This window comes from Mercenaria mercenaria, chromosome 1 (genome assembly GCF_021730395.1).
Source record: "Mercenaria mercenaria strain notata chromosome 1, MADL_Memer_1, whole genome shotgun sequence".
In the NCBI taxonomy this organism is placed as follows: domain Eukaryota; kingdom Metazoa; phylum Mollusca; class Bivalvia; order Venerida; family Veneridae; genus Mercenaria; species Mercenaria mercenaria.
The window spans coordinates 75,584,461-75,608,447 of NC_069361.1; the positions used below are offsets into that span (position 1 = coordinate 75,584,461).

Below are 23,987 nucleotides of genomic sequence, written 5' to 3' on the forward strand. Positions count from 1 at the left end.
GAATGTTGGTCAGCATGTGTAGTTGTGCACCTGGGCTTTCGCGTCCGGATTCATTCAGTCATGTAGAAGTTATGGCCCCTGACTTTGTAAAAATTGGTCATTTTAATGTTGTGTCGCGCATAGCTCCAAAAGTATTTGACCTAGAGTCACCAAAGTTTACAAGGAATGTTGGTCAGCATGTGCAGTTGTGCACCTGGGGTTTTGCGTCCGGATTCATCCAGTCATGTAGGAGTTATGTCCCCTGACTTAGTAAAAAAATTGGTCATTTTAATGTTGTGTCGCGCATAGCTCCAAAAGTATTTGAGCTAGAATCATCAAAGTTTACAGGAATGTTGGTCAGCATATGCAGTTGTGCACCTGGGGTTTTGCGTCCGGATTCATTCAGTCGTGTAGGAGTTATAGCCACTGACTTAGTTAAAAATGGGTCATTTTAATGTTGTGTCGTGCGTAGCTCCAAAAGTATTTGACCTAGAGTCACCAAAGTTTACAGGAATGTTGGTCAGCATGTGCAGTTCTGCACCTGGGCTTTTGCATCTGGATTCATTCAGTATTGTAGGAGTTCTGGTCCCTGATCTGGGAAAAAATTGTCATTTTAATGGTATGTAGTGGGGGCATCTGTGTCCCATGGACACATTTCTAGTTTGTCAAAATTCTATACACCCATTTAAAAAAAACGGGATGTATTATGGGAATGCGGGCCGGACATAACTTCTTCATGTATAGAGGGATTTTGATGTAACTTGGGACAGTTGTTCGCCATCATGAGACGGAGTGACATGTACAAAAACCAGGTCCTAGGGTTAATTTACAGACTTTGTATCATCTCTTCTTCATGCGTTGAGGGATTTGAATGTAACTTGACACAATTGTTCACCATCATGAAACATAGTGTCATGCGCTAGAACCAGGTCCCTAGGTCAAGGTCACACTTAGAGGCCAAAGGTCACATACAAGAATGACTTTGTCCGGAGCATTTCTTTTTCATACAGGAGGGAATTAGATGTAAATTGGCACATTTGTACACAGTCATGAGGCAGAGTTGAGGTCTTGGCACATGTTTGACTTATATAATACTATTCAGATGATTAGGCATGATTGTGGAAGACATGTATTTTTTTCAAAAGCAGCTCTAGTTAAAGTTACTGAAAGTTTACTACAGTATTTTCATTATCCCATGAAATAATGGCCGAAGGGGCATGGGTGGTCTTCCTCCAACAGGAAAAGCTGGAAAATCACCATATCACCAATAATTGTGTCGTTGCGACGTTAAATACAACAACAATGCCTTTTACTTTGTTTTATTGTGACCAACAAAAGAAGCCCTTTCCATGAATAGAGTACCCGTTACACAGCATTGTCCATATAAATTTGAAACATTTGTAAGGATTAGCAAACATGTCGGTCAGTCTTTATGAATACAAAGACAATTACTTACTCAAATGAAATCTTGATTTCAGAAAACATTGGCTTAAACAAACTCATAATTCATTATCATGCTATTTGTTTGGAATATCAAGACCCGGTTTTAAGTTTAAATTATTGCCAGAGAAATCATAATATGAGCCGTGCCATGAGAAAACCAACATAGTGGGTTTGCGACCAGCATGGATCCAGACCAGCCTGCGCATCCGCGCAGTCTGGTCAGGCTCCATGCTGTTCGCTTTTAAAGCCTATTGGAATTGGAGAAACTGTTAGCGAACAGCATGGATCCTGACCAGACTGCGCGGATGCGCAGGCTGGTCTGGATCCATGCTGGTCGCAAACCCACTATGTTGGTTTTCCCATGGCACGGCTCATATTTAATTTTGTTTTGTATTGTTTATTTTCTTTTAATCAAAGTATTTACACCAAAATCAACTACAAATCTATTTTGACACTATACTGTTGTTAAATAGGAACTTTCATAATTCCTTTATTATTTGACCGAAGAATGTGGTATAAACTAAGGCCGTTAGCCCGAGGCAAATATCATACTTAAGGACAAAATGTTAAGTCAATATGAAAACATTTTTTTATAATTAACGTTATAATATATATCGTCTTTCATTATTAACGTGTAACACGAAAGAGAACCGAAATATCTTTTATTCATTTCTTTATTATTCATGAATGTAAACTTCGCCGCCCTAACATATAGTCATGATTACTTTCAGATCAGACAAACCTTAATTTTAAACGTGTCTTGAACATGAACAGACTCAATCAAACCGAGCCTGCAACATTTTCGTTTATGTCGTGTTGGGCGAAACTTCATTCAAAAGAATGTCGTCGGGTACTCGTCCAAAATGAAGTAATAGTACTGCTCAAAGTTCGACTGGACGTAAAACATTAGTATACCTTTACTAAATTGTCCAGCCAGGACAATATGGATTCATTAACAGTCCTTCCTTAAACCATATATTCCTGTACTCTTATTCTTATTCTTATAGCGCCCCATGTGGTTCTGGGACGATCTGTGTATGAAAAGAATTGGAACCACTACCTTACCCTTTTTTATCGTAAGAGGCGAGTAATAGGGTCTTAACACTTGGTTTTGCGGTAACTGTGATTCAAGCAGGTATGAAAATTTTTATTCCATACCTCATGTTTTTATTTCCATGTAAATGAGATGTGGAATCAAAATTTGTAGTCCTGTTTGGCGCTATATAACCTATATTGTGTTGGTGCGCCGTAAAACCCAAATAAATAAATAAATATTGCTATAGCGGCCGAAAGATGCATGATTTGGTAGAGATAATGCAAAATATTGTCGACTTTCTTATCGTATTAAATTAGCTTATACTAGATTTATTGAATAATAATATATGTACTTGATCATAGTGCAATCACACAAAGAACTAAATAATGACATCTTTGAAAACGGTATCGTAATTTGGAAAATTAACGTCGATATGCAAACACGAACGACTAAAACCGTTTTTAACTTTCTTTTCTGTGTATGATGTATGCAAAACACGGGAGTATATTTGATATGCGTACTGTCTGTGTGCTAAAGCTAGGAGAGCCCGATGTATAGTTCTAAAATGTTCTGGATAAAATGTTTCTTTTACGTCTTAATAGAACTTATTAATATGTACGAAACGAACTTGTGATTACCATGGTTAAAATGAAATCAAAATTCTATATTCTGAATTATTACGAGTTTCTTGTAAATATCAAAACACTCCTGCTCCAGTCTCAATTATATTTTATATGCAAAATAATGGTTTTAGTCTAAATAAAATCAATTCCTAAGATGACATATTGGCATCAATATGCGCATCTTAAAGGGAAAGTTTTGAGAAAACAAACCAATAATAGAGAATAAATGTCAGATTTGTAAACAATCCTGTACTGTAAATTGAACAAACTTATTTTTGTTCATTCGTTAATTTTAGGCAGTAAGATATTAAATGATAAATTCAGGTTTTATTAAGACAAAAGATATCGTCTGTTATTTTACGCGCTTAAATTTTAGAGGATATTATTACTAAGGTTTTAAAGAGTCTTTTTTGTTCCGTCGAGATTCATTTACATATGTATTTTTTTTCTTTACAAAACCAAGAATTTTAATAATATAAAAAAATCGACAAAATGAAATTATGAGGCTATTTTCTTGATTTCTTACACATCAGTCAAGTTTCCCAAATTGGAGTCTATAGGGACATCGCAATTTTGACATTTTTGGTATAAAAACGTATCTTTATAGATTAAATTAAACTTCTAACAACTGTTGTAAATTTGGTAGAATGAGATAAAATGAATTTTGTACTTAAAGATGAGATATTTGACAGTGATTTAAGAGTTCTGCACATTTCAAGCTGATTTTATGACCAGTGTTGGATTGTTTCACATGTCAACATTTTTATTCATCAATTTAGTCTTTAGAAAAACAGACAAGTTTTATAACTATTACAGAGGCTTCAAATGACAAGTCGCAAAATACGACAAGAAATGAAAATAGAGAGAGTTAATAAGCTAACAATCCTGAGTACATTATAAGAAAATATCAATGACGTAATTGAATAACGAAGCAAAAACCATTGATGTTGCTGCTCTAATGGACGAATACCCAAAAGTGCAGGGTTATCATCAGTTGCATGCTCTTAGGTAAATTAAATCATCAATTAATGGTTACCACAAATGAACTTTACTAATATTCTACACGTGTCACAGTATCAGCAACACATTGGTGAACTGTTCGGACTAAGTGCTGGCACTTCGGCTTCAATGATATGTCGACAAATGGTCTCTCTGGTGATAACTTAAAAAGGCGCTCTTTCCAGCAGTAATGACCAAGTCTTAATGCTATAAAATAAATATATAATAGATGTACTCAGCTTGAAATAAACTGGGTGGAAATTTCGTGCACGTGCAATCTATTCCGGGTACTAGTAGATATATCGAGCTGTCCATTCCAGATAGGAATTTCATACCGTCAATTCCAGATGTGAATTCAGTGCCATCCATTTAGGTGGAAATTTCGTGGTATCCATGCCATGTGAGGATATCGTGCTATCCATTTCAGTTGTAGACTGACTCCCGTCCCTATGTTTGTTCTGTAAGTTTATTCATTAAGAGGGAAGTAACTCCAGCAGGTTGTTTTTACATTGGTATTTTTTATTGCCCCTGGCTCCAAACATAGGGACTGGGGAAAGTTGGCTACCAGCGACTCATAAGTTTGTGAGACAAATTCCCATTAATTTCTTTTAGTTATAATCAGCTGCTATTATGACATGTTATCTAAGAGTTTCATGTGCTAGCCATCATTTAATGAGCCGTAGCAAATTTACCGAATTATGGCCTGCCCTCAGGCGTATCAGGCAACAGGAATGTGCTTTCATACAAAAGGGATACATATTTAAAAGAGGATTTGTGATCTATGTCAAGAATTAGATAATTATAAACTATACCTTTAATAGAGAAATGGGTGAAGCTATACCTAAAAGTCTAAAAAAATGAAAATATGAACAAATAAGACCACCAACGTGTTGTAAAAGGGTATTTAAAAGGAAATGATATTTTATTCTGGCAGTGGTTAAAGCTAAAACTGTTGAATCATGAATGGGCTCAATATTATACTTTTCCAGAAAATAACAACATCTTTAATGTTTTCTAAAATGACCGTTATCAGATTGGTAAGGAGAACTTGTCATTAGTTAGGATAGTTAATTGCCTTACAATTCATAGGGTTCTCAGTAGTTAACAGTTTACAGAGGTAATCTAGGGTTACATTGGCCAACTTTCACCAGGCTATACGGTTCAGCCATCAGATAAAATGTGATATTTTCTTATTTTGCTTGCAGTATTTATTTAAAAAAACAAACCATGCAGCCAGGGAGACAGGCTATTTCAGTTGGGACGTTTTGCAACCCATACCAAATGGGAATTTTATCGAGAATCCACCTTTAATAAGAAATAGTTTCTTTTTTCAGGCTATGCTGTATAGTCATTTGGACAAATTTAAGTGCTTTGTTAAGTGTTTGAAATATTGTCTTAAAGTATTTGACTTAATCAGTTTTTATTCATCTCATAGATGGAGGTTCTGTTTATCTTAATCCTTAACTTACTAAATTTATATAATGAACTGGCCCATCATTCAATTTGGGCAATACCATTTATTATTCGAAGAGGTGTTCACTGAAAATTTACTGACTGAATAGCGAACAGTGCAGAACATTATAAGCCTGCACGGATGCATGTGCAGGCTGATCTTGGTTAATAACATTATTTTCACAATGTATTACTACGAATGTACAAATACCAGTTGACTATAAAACTATTATGACCTGGAGTTTTTAAACAAAAACTCACTCATTCCTAGTTTTGATGTCTGCAAAATTTTATAGCATACTTTTTCCTCCTATTGTACTTTTTTTTCTGACAACAAAAATGAAATACCTATATTAGGGAACATAGAAGCGCTAGACACAAGTGTCCCTATATCAGGCAAGAATTTTAAAATATTAAGTGATATCCGTAATTTCAATCTTTCCTTGCAACTGAAAGGGATTGTAGAATAATAATCAAAGAACAAACACAACGTTAAAAAGGTTATTGGCCTTCATATGACCTGTGTAAAATATGATATGTATTGCAGTAAGATATCAAGGAATAATCAGACGGAAATAATGGAATGAAATCCTACAAGTACGTTAGATACTAGAGCTGCATGCTATTTAGAAAATGACATTAATATATTGTGTTTATCCGGAAATAAATGTTGATGCCTTTTATTAATTATATCTTAAAAATACCTAGTCTATATGCAATGTAATACAGGGCATTTGTCTCAGTAGAAACATGCGGAACATGCATGTATGCTCTAGAGGTAGTATTTAAAGCATTTCCTTTGTTCCTTAAAACAGTCTTTTATAATTTCAAATTGTCATTACACTAGGGTAGCTCGCTATTTTAAACAAGAGTTTGTTGTTTTCTACGGGCAGACAAGAATACCTATCTCTTGCATATGATCGGACAAATGTATACTTTTCCCGCTAGGTAAGTAAGAATATCCTCTGTTAAGCCATTGGTTTGGTTTTAATGAAACTTCAGATCAGTGATAAGCAGGAAGTGTAGATGATCATGTCATCAAAATATTTAGGTATGATGAGATTATGAAACGACAGCTCGTCCTCCCTTATGTCGTTAGATAAATTTCGATGAAACTTACTAATTCATATATCAAACAACATTCCTATTCATATTTTTCAGTGCCCGTTTCCCTGTATATGTTGACATTTCCTTCCTACTTTTACATTATGTTATATTGAATGTAGAGTGTGGTACAGGATTTAAAACATCTAGTGCCTGCTTCTTTGTATTTCTGAATTCCATGTATTAGCAAGAGATGCCACTAGTATTGCAATTTATTGAATACTGAGCATATTCTAAGCCTAACACTTATTTTTGCTGCGTTGTAAACTCTAAACGTGCATATATGGAATCACGCAGGAATTCATTGTAATTGTCGGCCGTTCCGTATGCCTTTGTATTGTCAATTAAGTATCATAACTGACAGGATAATTTCAAGGCTAAAACGTGACAGAATCCATTCTACCGACTTATTCCATGTGACTTTATTTTTCTCATCAACTTAGACCTATTTGAATAGTGACATGCAGTCAAATTTAGTTATAATACAAGATGATTGTCCTTGGGACTCTACCCCCTGTTTGTGTGCTGTCATACGTAACATTACTAAGTAAACTTTTATAGCTTTGGGTAGGTGGTGTACTACTTCCGCATGATACTTTAAACGACGGCATATTTATATTATCGTTTGATTGTTATGGTTCTCATGCATCGTTGAATTCTAAAAGGTTGTCAATGATAGAAGTTTAATGCATACTGTAATGTTAGACAAAAATAATTTCTGTATTGAAACCTTTCAATGAAGAAAAATCATTATCAAACATGTTATCGTTTGAGTTATCGTGCGGGATTTATAATATGAAACACGAGATGAATCAAACAAATTGAGTAAAAACATGTTAGGGAAGTGGAAGGGTTTTGAGTAGGAGGGGAAAGGGGAAGTGTTAAATCTAAAATATAACCCCTGGTGCACAAATTTACATACATATTACATATTTACCACTTTGTCGCGGTCGTTCTGCAATTGCTTATATCATTATGCAGTTGCTATAAATCTGCTCATACAATTTTGTACATGATGCAAGTACGTTTATCCATCCTTATTGGATAAGACAAGAAAATGGTTTAAACAACGAAGAAAGATATCAAAAGACGTGTGCAATGTACACAATATACTCTATCAAGGCATTCTTAGCGGATTATTTATCTTTCCTTTTGTAAATTTGAACAATTATATAAAATGTAAAAAGTAACAAAATCTGTCAAAATAATTATATATAACCTGAAGAAAATTTTCATTTCATGTGGCAGAAACAGTGTCTAAAATGAGAGCATCGTAACCTGTCTTCACAATTGTTGTGTCTTTTAAGGGGAGGAATATGAGCCGTGCCATGAGAAAACCAACATAGTGGCTTTGCGACCAGCATAGATCCAGACCAGCCTGCGCATCCGCGCAGTCTGGTCAGGATTCATGCTGTTCGTTTTTAAAGCCTACTGCAATTAGAGAAAGCGTTAGCGAACAGCATGGATCTTGACCAGACTGCGCGGATGCGCAGGCTGATCTGGATCCATGCTGGTCGCAAACCCACTATGTTGGTTTTCCAATGGCACGGCTCATATGTAGTTTCCATAATGCCCAATATACCGTTACATAAAATCGTATTCATGACATAAAATGATATATCTGTATTTGTAGTACCTTATTCTCAGATATTGAGAAAACCGTGTGTTTCACAACAAAATCTAAATAATGTTAGTGTTTTTGATGAAACAATAATAACTTTTTGCATGTTGAATCAGTAAATTCAAATGGGGTATGGGAAACTAGTAGTCGAAAAATTGCTGATGACATTTTTTTCATATTTTATGAGTATTAAATTATGTACTAGATAAAGATGATAATAAAAGATTTGTATCACATGTCTAAAAAGTTTAAATCATGATGCCTTTCATTATCGAATACAGATCATTTTTGTATCATAGTTATATTATTCTGAAAATTAGGCAGCAGGTGGTCTAAACGGAGGCAAAGATGTTTTGCAATATCTGTGTATGTACATCATGAAAACACACCTGTATTCAATGTAGGAATGTGCTGACATAATCATTTACTTAATTAATCAGACTGCCAGTCATAATTTCGTTTTCTTCAAGGAAAATGCTAAACACAGCCATTTAAATGTTAAAATTAATAAATTTGACGTGAACCATTTGCACTGACGATAATTTCAGCATCATTGTAGCTGCAATGTATTCAAGCAGTTCTGAAATTTGTAAAATACATGTGTTCCTGTCCTATTAAACATTTCTCGAGAGGCGAGAAGCAATAAACGTCCATGCGACTTAGTACGTTAAAGTATTGCTGAAGGGAACCATTTCACATATGAGCCGCGCCATGGGAAAACCAACATAGTGGGTTTGCGACCAGCATGGATCCAGACCAGCCTGCGCATCCGCGCAGTCTGGTCAGGCTCCATGCTGTTCGCTTTTAAAGCCTATTGGAATTGGAGAAACTGTTAGCGAACAGCATGGATCCTGACCAGACTGCGCGGATGCGCAGGCTGGTCTGGATCCATGCTGGTCGCAAACCCACTATGTTGGTTTTCTCATGGCACGGCTCATATGGAAATTTTCTCTCAGAATTCAAACATATGCTCATCAGTTAGGCAGATGAATAGATCAGTTGGTAGAGTTCTAGAGGTCATCTTTCACATTAGTCAATATAATGATTACATGCCACGACGGAATATCCGGCGGCCAGCCAGACAAGAAAAAACTGAGCGTCCAGTATTAAGCTTAATATTGGAGATAGGATGAAACAACTTCTTGGCGTCCTATTGTGCATTGCCCTGCCAAACCCCTCAAAGATTGTTGACATACATCCAGCCTTTAAAAATGACAATAAATTGTAACTTGGACAAGGCCATCAAAGGCATCTACGACAGAATTCCCACTCCGAGTATCAAAAAGGAATGTTATGATATGTCTTGAATTCTTGTCAGTGTAAGTATTCATGCATGCTCTATTACACTATTATCGTTGTCCACTTTAACAATTAAACAATAAGACTGCTAACGAGCCTTTGGTTAAATGCGTGTTATTATCAACGACCCTTACTTAGCAGTATTATATAATTGATGAATGATGCTATATGACGATATAAAACCCCCGTAAGGTACTTTGACATGTACATGTATATATAATTATACTGATATTGACCTTTAAGGACCACTATCGGGGCCTCCGTGACCGACAGGGTAAGATCACTGTTCCCAAATGACTTACGGTTCACAGCCTCACATTAAGCGTGTAATTCTTTCATTGGAGGAAGCCATGCAAAAGGTCAATAGTTCTACTCAGGTGCTCACTTGTGCCTTAAGTAATGCACCTGGAGCGTTCCTCAACCATCAAGTGCTGGAAAGTCGCCATAATTATTGTGTTGCTGCGACATTAAACTTAACCAATTTTAGGACTACAGACTATTAAAACGAATTAAATTTAATTTCATTATAATGATGCAGTGTAGTCATGATTAACAGTACATTATGATAACAAAGGATATTATAAATGATGACACCCTGCGCTTTTCCACTAAAATATGCATTGTGGTTATCAAATTTGTGACAGCATGTGTAAAATTTTGAATTATATGGATGAAATATTAATTAATTGCGTTGCGTCGGCGTTTGCTGAAATGAAATTAACTTTATTAAACCATTTAAAATGTTAGCAAATTAATGCAGACTGGCTCCCTAGCTGCATAGTTATTTTAATACATACTACTAGCATTCTATCTGAATAAGGGGGCAAGGGACAGTAGATTGTTCCACAAATCTGCGCTGATACCAGTGCGAAAAAAAATCATTAAAAAATCCAATTTTGAGAAATTTCAGGGAAGTGTTGAGCGGATGTATTGCATATACTTAGCACTTCATTATGTGACATTTCAGTCTGCGATTCTGTTGTTTCTATGATAAAAACGATAAAACTCCGGTTTCAGGGCACTAAATTTTGAGGCAGAAATGGCCCAAAATGCACACCTTGCGCGACCTGTACCGTTTTATCTGTAAATGACTGACCTAAAACATGTATATTTTCAAAGCATATGAACAGACGAAAATAATGGTGGGAAGAAAAGTGTCTCATAACCGTTTACTTTTCCGCAAATTTGAGCTGAATCTGGATGGATGGATGGATGACCGTTTCCATTTCGTCTGACTTCCGTTACCTCAAAAAAGATTTTAGACCCGGCCGTCTACACGGAGCTAGGAAAATCGATTCAAGCACATATTTATTTTACGCAATGACTACTCGTACGCAGGAATCCTTAGTTCTACAAACATCATAAATAACCAGTGGCGTATAAATGTCTTTTAAGTAAATCTAACTACTTTATTTAAAAAACGTACCCGGGCCAGATACGTAACTGGCCCCTGCCACTTAACGTTTAAACCTCTAGAACAGCACGTTTCTGTCTGAAAGCTGACCTGGCGCCGGGGCAATAGAAACGTTTATATAGAAACAACCCGCTGGAGTTACTTCCGCTGGTAGTAATGAAAACTTATATATAATGAGAAATATAACAGTACAAACATGGATGTTAGCCAGTCTAAACTGAGACATACGACAGTAGAACTGAGTTATTTCTTAAATCTGTTCATTTGTCTCGTGCCTGTTTCATTTGTAGCTATATTCCGCTTTTATAAAAATAGTTTATAAAACTAAACATTTCAGAATACAAAGTGTAATAAGTTTTATGTATTATGTTGGAAAGTAATTCAGACATCAGGATGAATTTCATATACAGTATGGTCCATAATAGAACTTACGTTTTTGTATGTAATTAGACAGAGTTATTATGCACAGATTTTAGTTTCATGGTAAATAACATTTACATAATTGAAGTTAATCAAAACTTCCACGATATGTGGTTTCACAGAACATGCACTAAAGGTGATATTATTTTGAGATTGTGTCTTTACGATTACTCTATATTTTCAGTAATGAGAGGGAAATATGTATGTATGTATGTATGTATGTATGTAATCAAATGAGAAGTTGAAACGTGCACAATAACCCGTTATATATAACATATTTGCAAATTATATTGATATCGTATACCTACGAATTAACAAGTCAGTATTCTCATTTTCATTCAGTCATTGTTTGTTTCTTTTTTTTTATGTTTTTCCGTTGTTGTTGTTGTTTTGTATTGTTTTGTCATAGAATTATTTGTCTTGTTATTCTTGCGTAAAAGTGTTCTTTAAAAATATATATATATAAAATATTCCATTTTCTCACAATTTCTTCTTTATTTCCAAGATCCACTTGAGGTATGTTTAGCATGATAACCTCATAACTGACTTGTAACATGTCGATGATTCATTTGCACGAGATACATCAATGCACACATCTGATATCTCATTATCCACTAATTGCTAGAACCTTAATAGAAAACGCAGGCGCTGCAACATGCTGTTCTTTCAGCAAATTAACTGTAATTGTAAGACTAAACGGAATTAACATGAACACTAAGGACGAAATATCGTCTTTTAGACAGTACAAGGGATGTCACGTGATACTTCAAACAGAGGATTTTTTTAAGGATAAAATGTCGACACACCATTCGCAGACAGCCAACATTTTTATTAAAACAGATCCAACAGAACAACTATTCTTTGAATCAATTTAATATAAGAATACTATGGAGAAATAATTGCACCGTATATTATCACATCATTTACACAATACGAGGTCTGCTTTGCTCACAACAGATAATCAAGGAGCTGATTAAAATGAGAATAGGGAACAATAAGCAATTGACCTTGAGACCTTTATCCTAGAAATCCCTGAAACGATATCTGCAGGTTGAAACATCTAGAAGTCCCTGAAACAATATCAGCAGGTGGAGACATCAGAAAGATTCTACCCGAAATTTAAAGATTTTTTCTTGAATTCCGAAAATATGAATCTTGAACAAAATAAGACAGTGGCAATATGGCCATTTCTTATTTCTTAAAATCGCCGTAGTTTATTTAAGAATTCATTTGAACTGCCTCTATGGTCTAGTGGTACAAGCGTCCGCTTCAAGTGCGGTAGGTCATCATGGGTCATAGGTTCTCTCCCTGGTCGAGTTAAAGCAAAGACGTGTAAAATGTTTCTAGTAGCTTTCTTGCTTGGCTGTCAGGCTTATGAAGATAGTTCTTAGGCTTGTCAGTCTGGTGTAAGTATGATATGACTGAGTGAGGGTTCATGTCATGTGACTACGTTGTTTTATTCCAGTGAGACAGCACTATAAAAGTGGGCATTGCGCTCACTTCTGAAAGTCTTTAATATGACAAGAAAATTGAAAAAAAGATGCTTAACCTAATGCGAAATAGTCAATAGAATGAAATTTGTGTCATGTTTAACCTTTAACCTGCTATATTTCTAAAACGGACTGGTCTATCTTTCAATTTAAGCAGTACCAATTATTATCCAAAGGGGTGTTTACTGAAAATTTACTGACTAAATAGCGGAAAGTGCAGACTATAATCAGCCTGCATGGATGTGCATGCTGATCTTGATCTGCACTGGTTGCAAAGGCAAAATCATTACAGGCTAAAGGTTAAACAAAATGAAAAGAGGCTATTGACAAAGTTGTCGCTTCTTGGAAGTCTCCAGCAGGTAAACATTGTACCAATAGACATAAGGAAATCACGTATTATTACTACTACGGTATGATTTTAAAAGAATGCAGTAATAACTTCAAAATTGTATGTTCTGAAATAGTTTATATTAAATGCATAACTGATATTATATTCAGATTCGAAAGCAACTCAAATGGCAAACAAACAGCCTGTTCATATTCAAACTAAATTGCAAAGAGAAAGATGAATTGACATAATCTTCAAATATGAATTAAATGGCTACTCGTTTTCAACAAACTGAAATAAAGATTAAATTGTCCTCAATGATTCAAGAGATGAGCGGAAATCATACTTAACCAAGAGATAAAGTTGTTTGGTTAAGAGTTTTATCAATATGAATTGCCTCGACTCTCGTTGGTGATATTTGACTTTGCAATGTGCACTAAACAAGGTTATCTTATGCGTTTGCTCATCCGGGGCTAGAGGGCGTGGACGGTAACATGCATTTCCAGGCTCAATCAAACCGAGCCTGCAACATTTTCGTTTTTGTTGTGTTGAGCGACCTGTGGAGTTTCCACTTTTTCTTTCTTATTACCACAGCAGCGTTGTTTCAATCAGGGCTGTTATATTTCGATCTTCTCAGATCGTTCAGCACGACTTTTATGTCCTGTTATTGGTACTGTTTAGTTTCTCTGCATGAACATTTCGGCCTGGGTGGTTCCAATACTCCTGCTTTCATAGCTTTGAGTATTGTGTAATCACCCCTTGGATATGTTGCCTGCTTTTTAATTTTGTCTTTTGGCAGTTCCTGTGATATGCAGGCTCCATAACCTCAGATCCCTTTTCTAAATTCCGGTTTGTTTAGTTCTGCCCATTATTTTCTCGTTTAGGGCAAACCCATTATTTTAACTGGGGACCATACGCCGCTTTTCGTGGAATTACACACTAGTGTAGCATTGAAGTTTTCCATGTGCACCGCCGTATGAACACATCTACGGATGTCTCTAATTGTTTTTTTTTGTACCTATAGCATGTGTAAATGTTGAGTTCTGCTCAACTTGGGGCTAGACGGCGTGGACGGTAGCATGCATTTCGCCCATTAACAGGCTCAATCAAACCGAGCCTGCAACATTTTCGTTTTTGTTGTGTTGAGCGACCTGTGGAGTTTCCACTTTTTCTATTTTATAAATTGTTACGTACAGTTTATTAGTTTTGCAGGTTGTGAATTTATTAAGTTGTTTTGTGCTCTGTTCATAACACAAGCTGTTATGTACATTGTAGAAGTTGTTCTGTCCATTTCTAATGCTATTCTGTGTAATAGAAAGAGCATTGAAACTAGAGGGTAAACGATTTGTACGAGGGGGCGTAGCCCCCGAGTATAAATCGTTTACCCGAGAGTTTTAATGTTCTTTCTGTTTTTTGTATCATAGCCATCCATATATGGTAGTTTTTAGGCGGTCCACACTGCCATTATACAGCAGTTCAGTGATACTTAAAATCCTTGCTTTCACACATGTGTAAAGCCAGGTAAAATAAACCCAATATAGAGCAGAAAATCATAAAATACACTTTGCTGTCTACTGTTCCAGACACTGGATACTTGCCTATCTACAGTGCAGTAACTAGCGTGCGGGTATTAAATACCCTGCACACTTTTAGTTACCGCACCCTGTACTCAAGAGTATACGAATTACCTGCACCAAATTTGTTAAGGAAAAACACCGAGCTATGATACAAATATTTGTTAGTAACTGTTGTTATGTGCATTTTAGTGGGGGTTTTTAAATACTTGTTAGCTATTATGTGCATTTTAATGCTTGCTTTTCTGTTTATTAGTATGTTTTTATGTGCATTTTAGTGTTTTTCAGTATGTTTGAAGTCGTTATGTTCAATTTTTGTTTTTCTGTGAATATTTGTAAAGTGCTATGTGCATTTCTATGTTGCTACGTGTATTTTGTAGGGATAATACACGTTTTTTGTGTATAAACGTCTGCAGAAGCCCGCGGGATTGTTTGTGACCGAGACCGAAGTTTGGAAACAGATACAGCTAAACATACTATGGATTACATTGTATCTATAATGCTACAAGATGAGGTTGTTAAGGAAGAAACAAGACGCAGATGCCAAATATCAATGTGCGTAAAAATACATACATGTACATATATCCCTGGCAAAGCATTTCAAAAATAAAAATCATGTATTAACAGCACGTGAATTGCCTTGTTTGCACACGATTTTTCTCCCGTTTATACATGGGCGGATCCAGTAAAAAAAAGTAGTTTTTATGCAAGAATATATTTTGATCTTTGAATTTTGAAATGGTCTCTCGCTATTCAGGTTAACGACTTTCGTGGTCGGTTTCTATCAGCGAAGTTTTATAGTCACAAAACACTGTCAGCCAGTTACCGTGAAAACACAAACGCTTATATTTTTCAACTTAATTCACAGTCACAGTTTCCGTTTGTTATTAACTCAGCAATATATGTGGTTGCCGACAGTCAAATATTGCAACGATAACAAAGAATGCAGATTGGAAAACATGTTAAAGATAAGGGAGCCAGTTTATCTACAGTCTCACTTGTATTTACCTGCGACTGTCTGCTAAGTGCTTTTGCTATTTAGTGGTCGTGAATTTCACGTTCGAACCTGTGTAGCCGCTGAATCGCCCACGAAAAATATTTTCGCGAACGCTTCTAGGGTTACAGTATGAACATTTGAACATTTAACAGATTGCTCAGTTGTTGTTTTATCTCATTTTATTGTTAATTATCTAAAAGCATGGCTATTTAAGGGCTATTATGAAATGGTTACTATAACTGTACGGATGCTCGTTAAGAATTGAGTTAAATATACATCTCTTGTTTAAGGTTAGTCTGGTTTTCAGCGTACTCTGCGGAGTATTAACACATTTACATAGTGAAAGAGATCAGTAATACATACTAGCTGAAAATAACTTTACGACATTTTCCCAATCTATTTTTAACGCAAATTTTCCATTCTTTTCTGAAGATATTTATGTGACACTACTGCTTAAGATGTAGGAAAAGGGAAATGTTTGATAAGATAAGAATTCACTATGCGTTTGTATACCAAAATCAACCCTTAGCCGATAAATATTTGAAATATTTCATTGAATTCGTTTAATGAAGTACAAATGGAGCAGAGTTTGTGTTAAGTGCATGTAAGCATGCGTGTCGTATTACGCTTCAACTTGTATAGTATTAATATGTAAAACAAAGAGATGCCAAAGAGACAGCGACGATCTAGAGGAAATTCGGGGTTATATGATGAACTTCACGTATCGCCACCAAAACGGAAATACGATGTGGAGAATGCTGTTGGAGGGGCTGATGCTAAGTCTGCTGATTTACCAAAGGGTATGTAAATTTAATAATGTTATCTTTAAAACTTTAAATCAAGCTTTTTCTTATAATCAGACTACATACTTCTAAAGTAGTTTAACTAGATGTTATACGAGTAAAATTTTGTTGTTGCTCTAAACACGTTCTTGCCCATTACTCTTTCGTTTACTTTAGGACAAACTCATTATTTAAGCTATTAATGCTGTATATTTAATTTCTAATCAACATTATTTTAAAGCATCGCTTTTCATGGAATTACACTCTGTTTATCATTGTGCACCGCTGTAAGAATATATATGCGCGTGTTTCTAAATTTTATTTTGGTACTTGTAACGTGTAAATTTTCAGTTCCGCTCAACCGTGGACGGTAGCTTGCATTTCCACAACCATCCTTGAACAGGCTCAGTCAGCAAGAGCCTGCAACATTTTCATTTATATCATGTAAGGAGACCCGTGCTTTCCAGACCTTTTTACTTTTTTGTTCACTATTTAAAGGAGGGTATCGGGTTGTCATACAGAAAAATACTGGTATAACATATATCGGCAATGATCATCTCGGGATGATTCGGTTGAAGCCTCATTTTAGCTCGGCGATGTACAATATTGCAATTTACATGATATAATGCTGCTTTTGGTTTATTACATATCAATGTTGAATAAATATTTGAACTATTTAAATTTTCCTTGAAAAAATATAGATGGTTATTCTTGAAAGTTGGACAACTTACAGTCATTTCTAATTTAAAAATGAATGAAATTTATAGATAAAATACCAGTTACTTTGTCATGCTACAATAGTTCAACGCATTTAGATACAGTGCATAAATGACACACGTCATGGTTCGAACATTATTGCCACTGTCAATTTTATTCTCACCTTTACATACCATTATGACATCATGGAACAAGAGTAGAACGCTCTGATTCTGTTCTTGGTATTTAGCTGAAACATTGTGGCAAACACATGTATTTTATAAGTGTGCCATGTTTAGGTTTATTCGGCGTAAAAAAATTGTTTGTTTCCGGACCTACCCTAAAGTTTTGGCCCGACTCTAAATGGTTTTGGAGATTTTTTTTCAATTTTTTAGCAAAAAGTTGCAAAACTGCACTGTTTATGCTTTAAACAATCAACTTACTGATGCTCTACAGGCATAGCCCCTTATTTATATTCATTTCTTGATACAAAATAATTTCCGAAAAGTCTCACTTAATAAAATAAAATCAAACAAAAAATGTCTGACCTACCTACCTTAATTTGTTTTTAGCATGTTACCGGAAACAAAGAGTTTTTTGGCCTAAATACATTATTGTAAAGCAAGTAAATATTTACAATAATGTTAGAAATACTGAGCCAGTGCATAAATATCAGCTTACATCATGTCATCATGTCTGGGGAATTCTTAATGTCAGTGCTCGTTTGCGAATGTTACAACACGAACTTCATAGAAGCATACATCATATGGAAAGGAAATCTGTCCTCGGATTTTTGGATTTTATTATTAGCCCACAGATGGTGGGCTATTCAAATCACTCTACGTCCGTGGTCCGTCCGTCCGTCCGTCCGTCTTTCCGTCCTTCCGTTAACAATTTCTCGTTATCGCATCTCCTCAGAAACTACTGAGGGATTTTGACCAAACTTTGTCAGAATGATGTATTGGTACAGTAGTTGTGTCCCCCTGAAAATCAGACTGGTTCAACAATTTTTGATTGAGTTATGGCCCTTTGTTTAATTTTGTAATATACATAGATTTATATAGGGAAACAAAAATTGAAAATCTTCTTGTCCAAAACCACAGGGCCTAGGGCTTTGGTATGTGGTATGTAGCATCATCTAGTGGTCCTCTACCAAGATTGTTCAAATTATTTCCCAAGAGTCAAATATGGCCCGTCCCGAGGGTCATATTGTTTATATAGACTTATATAGGGAAACATTTTAAAAATCTTCTTGTCCAAAACAACAGGGCCCAGGGCTTTGATATTTGGTATGTGACATCATCTAGTGGCCCTCTACTAAGATTGTTCAAATTATTCCCCTAGGGTCAAATATTGCCCCTTCCTGGGGGTCAAATGGTTTACATAGACTTATATAGGGAATAACTTTGAAAATCTTCTTGTCCAAAACCACAAAGCCTAGGGCTTTGATATTTGTAACGTAGCATCATCTAGTGGTTCTCTACCAATTTTGTTCAAATTATCCTCCTTGGGTCAAATATAGCCCGCTCCGGGGGTCACATGGTTTATATAGACTTATATAGGGAAAAACTTTAAAAATCTTCTTGTCCATAACCTACAACATTCAAATTTGGACCACATGTATAGTTTTGAGTGGCTAGATGAACCTTGACATGAGTTGACCTTGATCTTGACCTAGTGACCTACTTTCACATTTCTGTAGCTACAGCCTTCAAATTTAGACAACATGCATAGGTTTGTGTACCGAAATAAACTTTGACTTGACATTGACCTAATGACCCACTTTCACAGTTTTGAAGGTAAAGGCTTCAAATTTTGACCACATGCATAGTTTTTTGTTCCGAAACGAACTTTGACATTGATTTTTACCTAGTGACCTACTTTCACATTTCTCAAGCTACAGCCTTCAAATTTGGACCACATGCATAGTTTTATGTACCAAAATGATCTTTGACCTGGATCTTGACCTAGTGACCTACTGTTACATTTCTGTAGCTACATACATCAAATTTGGACCACATGCATAGGTCTATGTACCGAAAAACACTTTGACTTTGACATTGACCTAGTGACCTACTTTCCCATTTTTGAAGGTACAGGCTTCAAATTTGGACCACATGCATAGTTTTGTGTTCCGAAATGAAATCTGACTTTGATTTTGACCTAGTGAACTATTTTCACATTTCTCAAGCTACAGCCTTCAAATTTGGACCACATGCATAGTTTTTGTACCGAAATGAACTGTAACCGTGAGATTGACCTAGTGACTTACTTTCACATTTCTCAATCTATAGGCTTTAAATTTGGACCACATGCATAGTTTTGTGTTCTGAACTGAACTTTGACCTTGATTTTTACCTAGTACCTACTTTCCATTTCTCAAGCTACATCCTTCAAATTTGAAGCACTTGCATAGTTTTGTGTACCGAAATGAACTTTGACCTTGAAATTGATCTAGTAACCTACTTTCACATTTCTCAAGCTACAGCTTTCAAATTTGGACCACTTGCATGGACCACATGCACAGTTTTGTGTACCGAAATGAACCTTGACCTTGATTTTGACCTTGAGCGCGTCTTGAAATTTGGAACATTCAAAAATGGCTCAAATGTCGGTGCCAAGATCACTCTGTAATCTCTTGTATTTTGTTATTAGAAGATTAAATGTATTTCATAAACCAAGTATAGGTCTGCTAATCATTTATTACAGGCTGCTTACCAAAATTGTTATATTTTTAGATGAAGAGAAGAAAATTACACGTATGTCTCCAAAAACGATACTCTTTTCCCAAGACACGATAAATTACAAGTTTGAAGACGGAACGAAACTGAACGAAACGTTAAACAGCTTGAAATTCTGGAGAGAAAACTGTCGATTCAATTCCAAAAATAACCGTTATACCGGCAAAAGAGCAGGAAAAATACTTCACACATGATAACAGAAGATTATATGTATATTAAAAGTATGAAGATTATCTTGGGGAGAAGTTACTCATTCCTGTCATCATCGGTAAATCTGAAGATCTAGGAAGAGAACGACTAACTACAGGACCTAGAAGCCGTGGAAAGTCTATTAAAATAATGATAGAGGACTTTAAAGGCAGCAGAAAAGGCGGGAAACTGCTAGAGACCTGGACTTGTCCGAAAAGTAAAGACTGAGTCAATATTTTAAAAGTTCATCAATATTAATAACACAAACAACGAAGCAAATGTGCTTTTAAACAAACAAACAATCAAACATTCGAACAGTGCAGAAAAAACAACTTTTTTCAGCTTAACTGGCCATATGTAAAGAGATATGTTTACAAGTGCCATTCATAATATGTACTCAATGTTACAGATGCACAATATCAATTTATATCATTCATAAAACATATATGAGCCGCACCATGAGAAAACCAACAAATTGCATTTGCGACCAGCATAGCTCCAGACCATCCATGCTGGTCGCTTTCAAAGCCTAATTGCAGTTAGAGAAACCGTTGGCGCTGACCAGACTGGGCGGATGCGCAGGCTGGTCTTGATCCATGCTGGTCGCAAATGCACTATGTTTGTTTTCTCATGGTGCGGCTCAATTATCTCATCGTACGTTTATTTTTGTCTCTTACACGATTTGCATATAGATCATAGAACTATTCCAATGGTAAATATCTAAAGAAAGGTTGATAGCTGAAATTTCGAAAAAGTAAAAATATCTGAGGTTTGCCCAGGATCGCATCATTTGAAAAGTATTCTTACCAGTTCTTATAGTTATAAGTTTGGAAAAATCAACAAGTTTGATAAAACTGCTAAATAAATGTTGGAGTATTTTGACTTGCTGTAACTTGACAGTGTTTTAAAAATGTCCTAAAAAGTGGAATAGACAAATTGACTCTTTTTGATTTTGGCAGTATTGTGAATATATGCACAATAAACAATGAAAACAAAAACAACGTGTCAAAAGTGCCACTACTTGTATATGTCTTTAAACCATGCATTCTGTTTTATTATTCTTTATTAGCTGACCTGACCACAAAGTGCTCACCATGAGCTATTATAATCACGCTGTGTCCATCGTCCGTCCGTCCGCCCGACCGTCTGGTCGTCCGTCCGTCGTTAACAATTGTGTTTAAATGACATATCCTCCAAAACCACTGAATGAATTTTAACGGAACTTGGTCGGGATGTTCCTTGGGTGGTCCTCTGCCTGCTGCGTAGCTTGGTTTCACACAGGGAACACCAGTGGTAACAAAAACTGTCACCATTAGTGACAAATGCTCCCGAATCTAGCAAGGAATGCTAAAGTTGTCTGCACAAAGTATGCCGGAATAGTTAAGGTATGAATCATTTTGTGAACAGACAAAAAATGTTCTCCAAATATAACCTTGACCTAGCAGCTAGAGGTCTGGGTCTTGCAAATGACACATCAACTCATTTTAGGGAAAATTTGTGCCAAGAAATTTTTAAATCACTTTATGAATGGCAGAGGTATTGACCGGACAAGAAACAAAACTTGTTAAAATTTGACTTCTAAGTGTGACCTTGACCTTAGAGCTAAGGGTATGGATCTTGCGCATGACACGTCATCTCAATATAGGGAACATTTATGCCAAGTAATTTTAAAATCCGTTCATCTATGGCAGATTTTTTGACCGGACAAAAAAAAAGACCATGTTTACATTTGACCTCTTGGTGTGATTTGACCTTGGAGCTAAGGATCTGGGTTTTGCGCATGACACGTCATCTCATTATGGTGAAAATTTTAGCGAAGTCACTGTAAAATTCCTTTGTGGATGGCAGAGTAACAGCCAGGACAAGAATTTAATCGGAAGAACGCATGCACGGACGGCCTTACGGACGCACGGATGGACGGTCAGTCCGGTTTTAATATGTCTACCTTCGTGGGCATAAAAATAGAAAAGTCTTCAAACGACATCTCCTCCTAAATCGCTGGTCTGATTTGGAAACAATTTTACACAAATGGTCTTTATTGCACCCTCTACCAATATTGTTCAAATTATACGTCAAAAAATGGAAATGTTTGAAGTATCCGCTGATGTTTATTCGTCAAAAAACATTTTTCACTATATGTATATACTAGAAATTTTCAAAGTCTTGTTTGAAACTGCTGGCCCTACTTTTAGCTCACCTGAGCCAGAGGCTCAAGGTGAGCTTTTATGATCGCATGATGTCCGTCGTGCGTCTGGCTGACCGTCTGTTGTCCGTCCGTCAACATTTTCTTTCAAACAACATCTCCTCTGAAACCACTAACTGGGTCAAATTTAAAGAAACTTCACAGGAATGATCTTTGGGTGGTCCTCTACCAAAGTTGTTCCAAGCAGAACTGTTTGCCATGGCAACCGAAAGGAAAACCTTTAAAAATTTTCTAGTGGTCCTCTACCAAAATTGTATTCAAATATATCCCTGCCCTGGAGGTCACATTGTTTATATAGACTTAAACAATAATTTAAGAACCACTTGACTCAGAATGTTGAACCTTTATAGGTTTATTGGACATGCAGAATAGATGATCCCTATTGATGTTTGGGTCATTCCAACAAAGGTCAAGGTCACAGGAACCAGAACATTGAAATTCATTTCCAATCAGTAACTTGAGAACCATTTGACCTAGAACCTTTAAACGTCAAAGGGTGATAGAACTTACACAGTAAATTACCCCCCTATTGTTTTTTGAGTCACTCCATCAAAAATCAAGGTTACAGAGGTCACTCTGTGCGTCGCACTTCAATTTCGATCAATAACTGAGAACCATTTGACCTAGAACGTTCAAACTTATAACTTGATAGACCTTACAGAGTAGATGGCCACGATTATTTTAGGGTTACTATATCAAAGGTCAGGGTCCGAGGAACCTAAACATTGAAAACCACTTGATCCAAAATGGTGACACTTCATAGGATGATTGGACATGTAGAGTAGATGACCCCTATTGATTTTTATGTCACTTGATTAAAGGTCACAGGGACCAGAAAACGGAAAACGGTTTCCGATCAATAACTTTAGAGCCATTTGATCCAGAACCTTCAAACGTCATAGGATAATAGGACATACAGATAAGATTATCTTTCTATCGGTTTGGGGGTTACTTAGAGCAAAGGTCAAGGTCACAGGGGCCTGAACATGGAAAACTCTTTTCCATTAATAACTGGAGAACTACTTGACCCGGAATGTTGAAACTTCGTAGGATGAGTTGAGATGCAGAGTAGATGACCCCGAATTATCCCCCCTGGGGTTGAAATTGGCCCGGCCCCGGAATGGGGATGCACATGGTTTAAGCAAACAACTAAACTCATGTGAGAGATATAGGGCCATCATGACCCTCTTGTAAAATAATTTTACACAAATGATCCTTGTGTGACCTCTACCAAGATTGTTTTAATTATTCTGATTCGTCGAAAACATGGCCGCCAGGGGTCACTTTTCCCGATATGTATATAGTAGAAACTTGCATGAAACTATTAGCCGGATTTTAAAATAATTCCACAGAATTTGTCCTTGTGTGACCTTCTACGAAGGTTCAAATTATTCTGATCCGTTAAAAAACATGCCTGGAGGGCGTGGTCACTTTTCATCAACATTTTTTTAAATGAAATCTCCACCAAAACTACCGAATGAATTTTGATGAAACTTTTCACAAATGATATCTTGCTTTCCTTCACAGTTGTTCAAATAGTTCCGGTTCAATGAACATATGAAATAGGTTTCAGCTATCAGACTTTAAAATTCTTCTT

At 36.1% G+C, this 23,987-nt stretch overlaps 2 protein-coding genes across 2 annotated transcripts in view; one reads left to right on the top strand and one right to left on the bottom strand.

The window, feature by feature from the left end:
• Positions 1-23,987, bottom strand: part of LOC123533700 (gephyrin-like) — a 473,298-nt gene that overhangs the window by 274,882 nt on the left and 174,429 nt on the right. The gene's annotated exons all lie outside the window — the stretch shown is intronic.
• On the top strand, positions 16,016-21,177 carry LOC123545483 (uncharacterized). The gene is made up of 2 exons (XM_045331807.2): positions 16,016-16,579; positions 19,996-21,177. The coding sequence occupies exons 1-2, from the start codon at positions 16,444-16,446 to the stop codon at positions 20,190-20,192; spliced, it is 333 nt and encodes a 110-aa protein (XP_045187742.2). The 5' UTR covers positions 16,016-16,443; the 3' UTR covers positions 20,193-21,177.

Excerpts from the sequence above, each read along its gene's own strand:
- LOC123545483 (XM_045331807.2), top strand. The coding sequence starts at position 16,444 with ATGCCAAAGAGACAGCGACGATCTAGAGGAAATTCGGGGTTATATGAT. Across the intron at positions 16,580-19,995 it reads GTCTGCTGATTTACCAAAGG|ATGAAGAGAAGAAAATTACA; the intron begins GTATGTAAATTT and ends TTATATTTTTAG.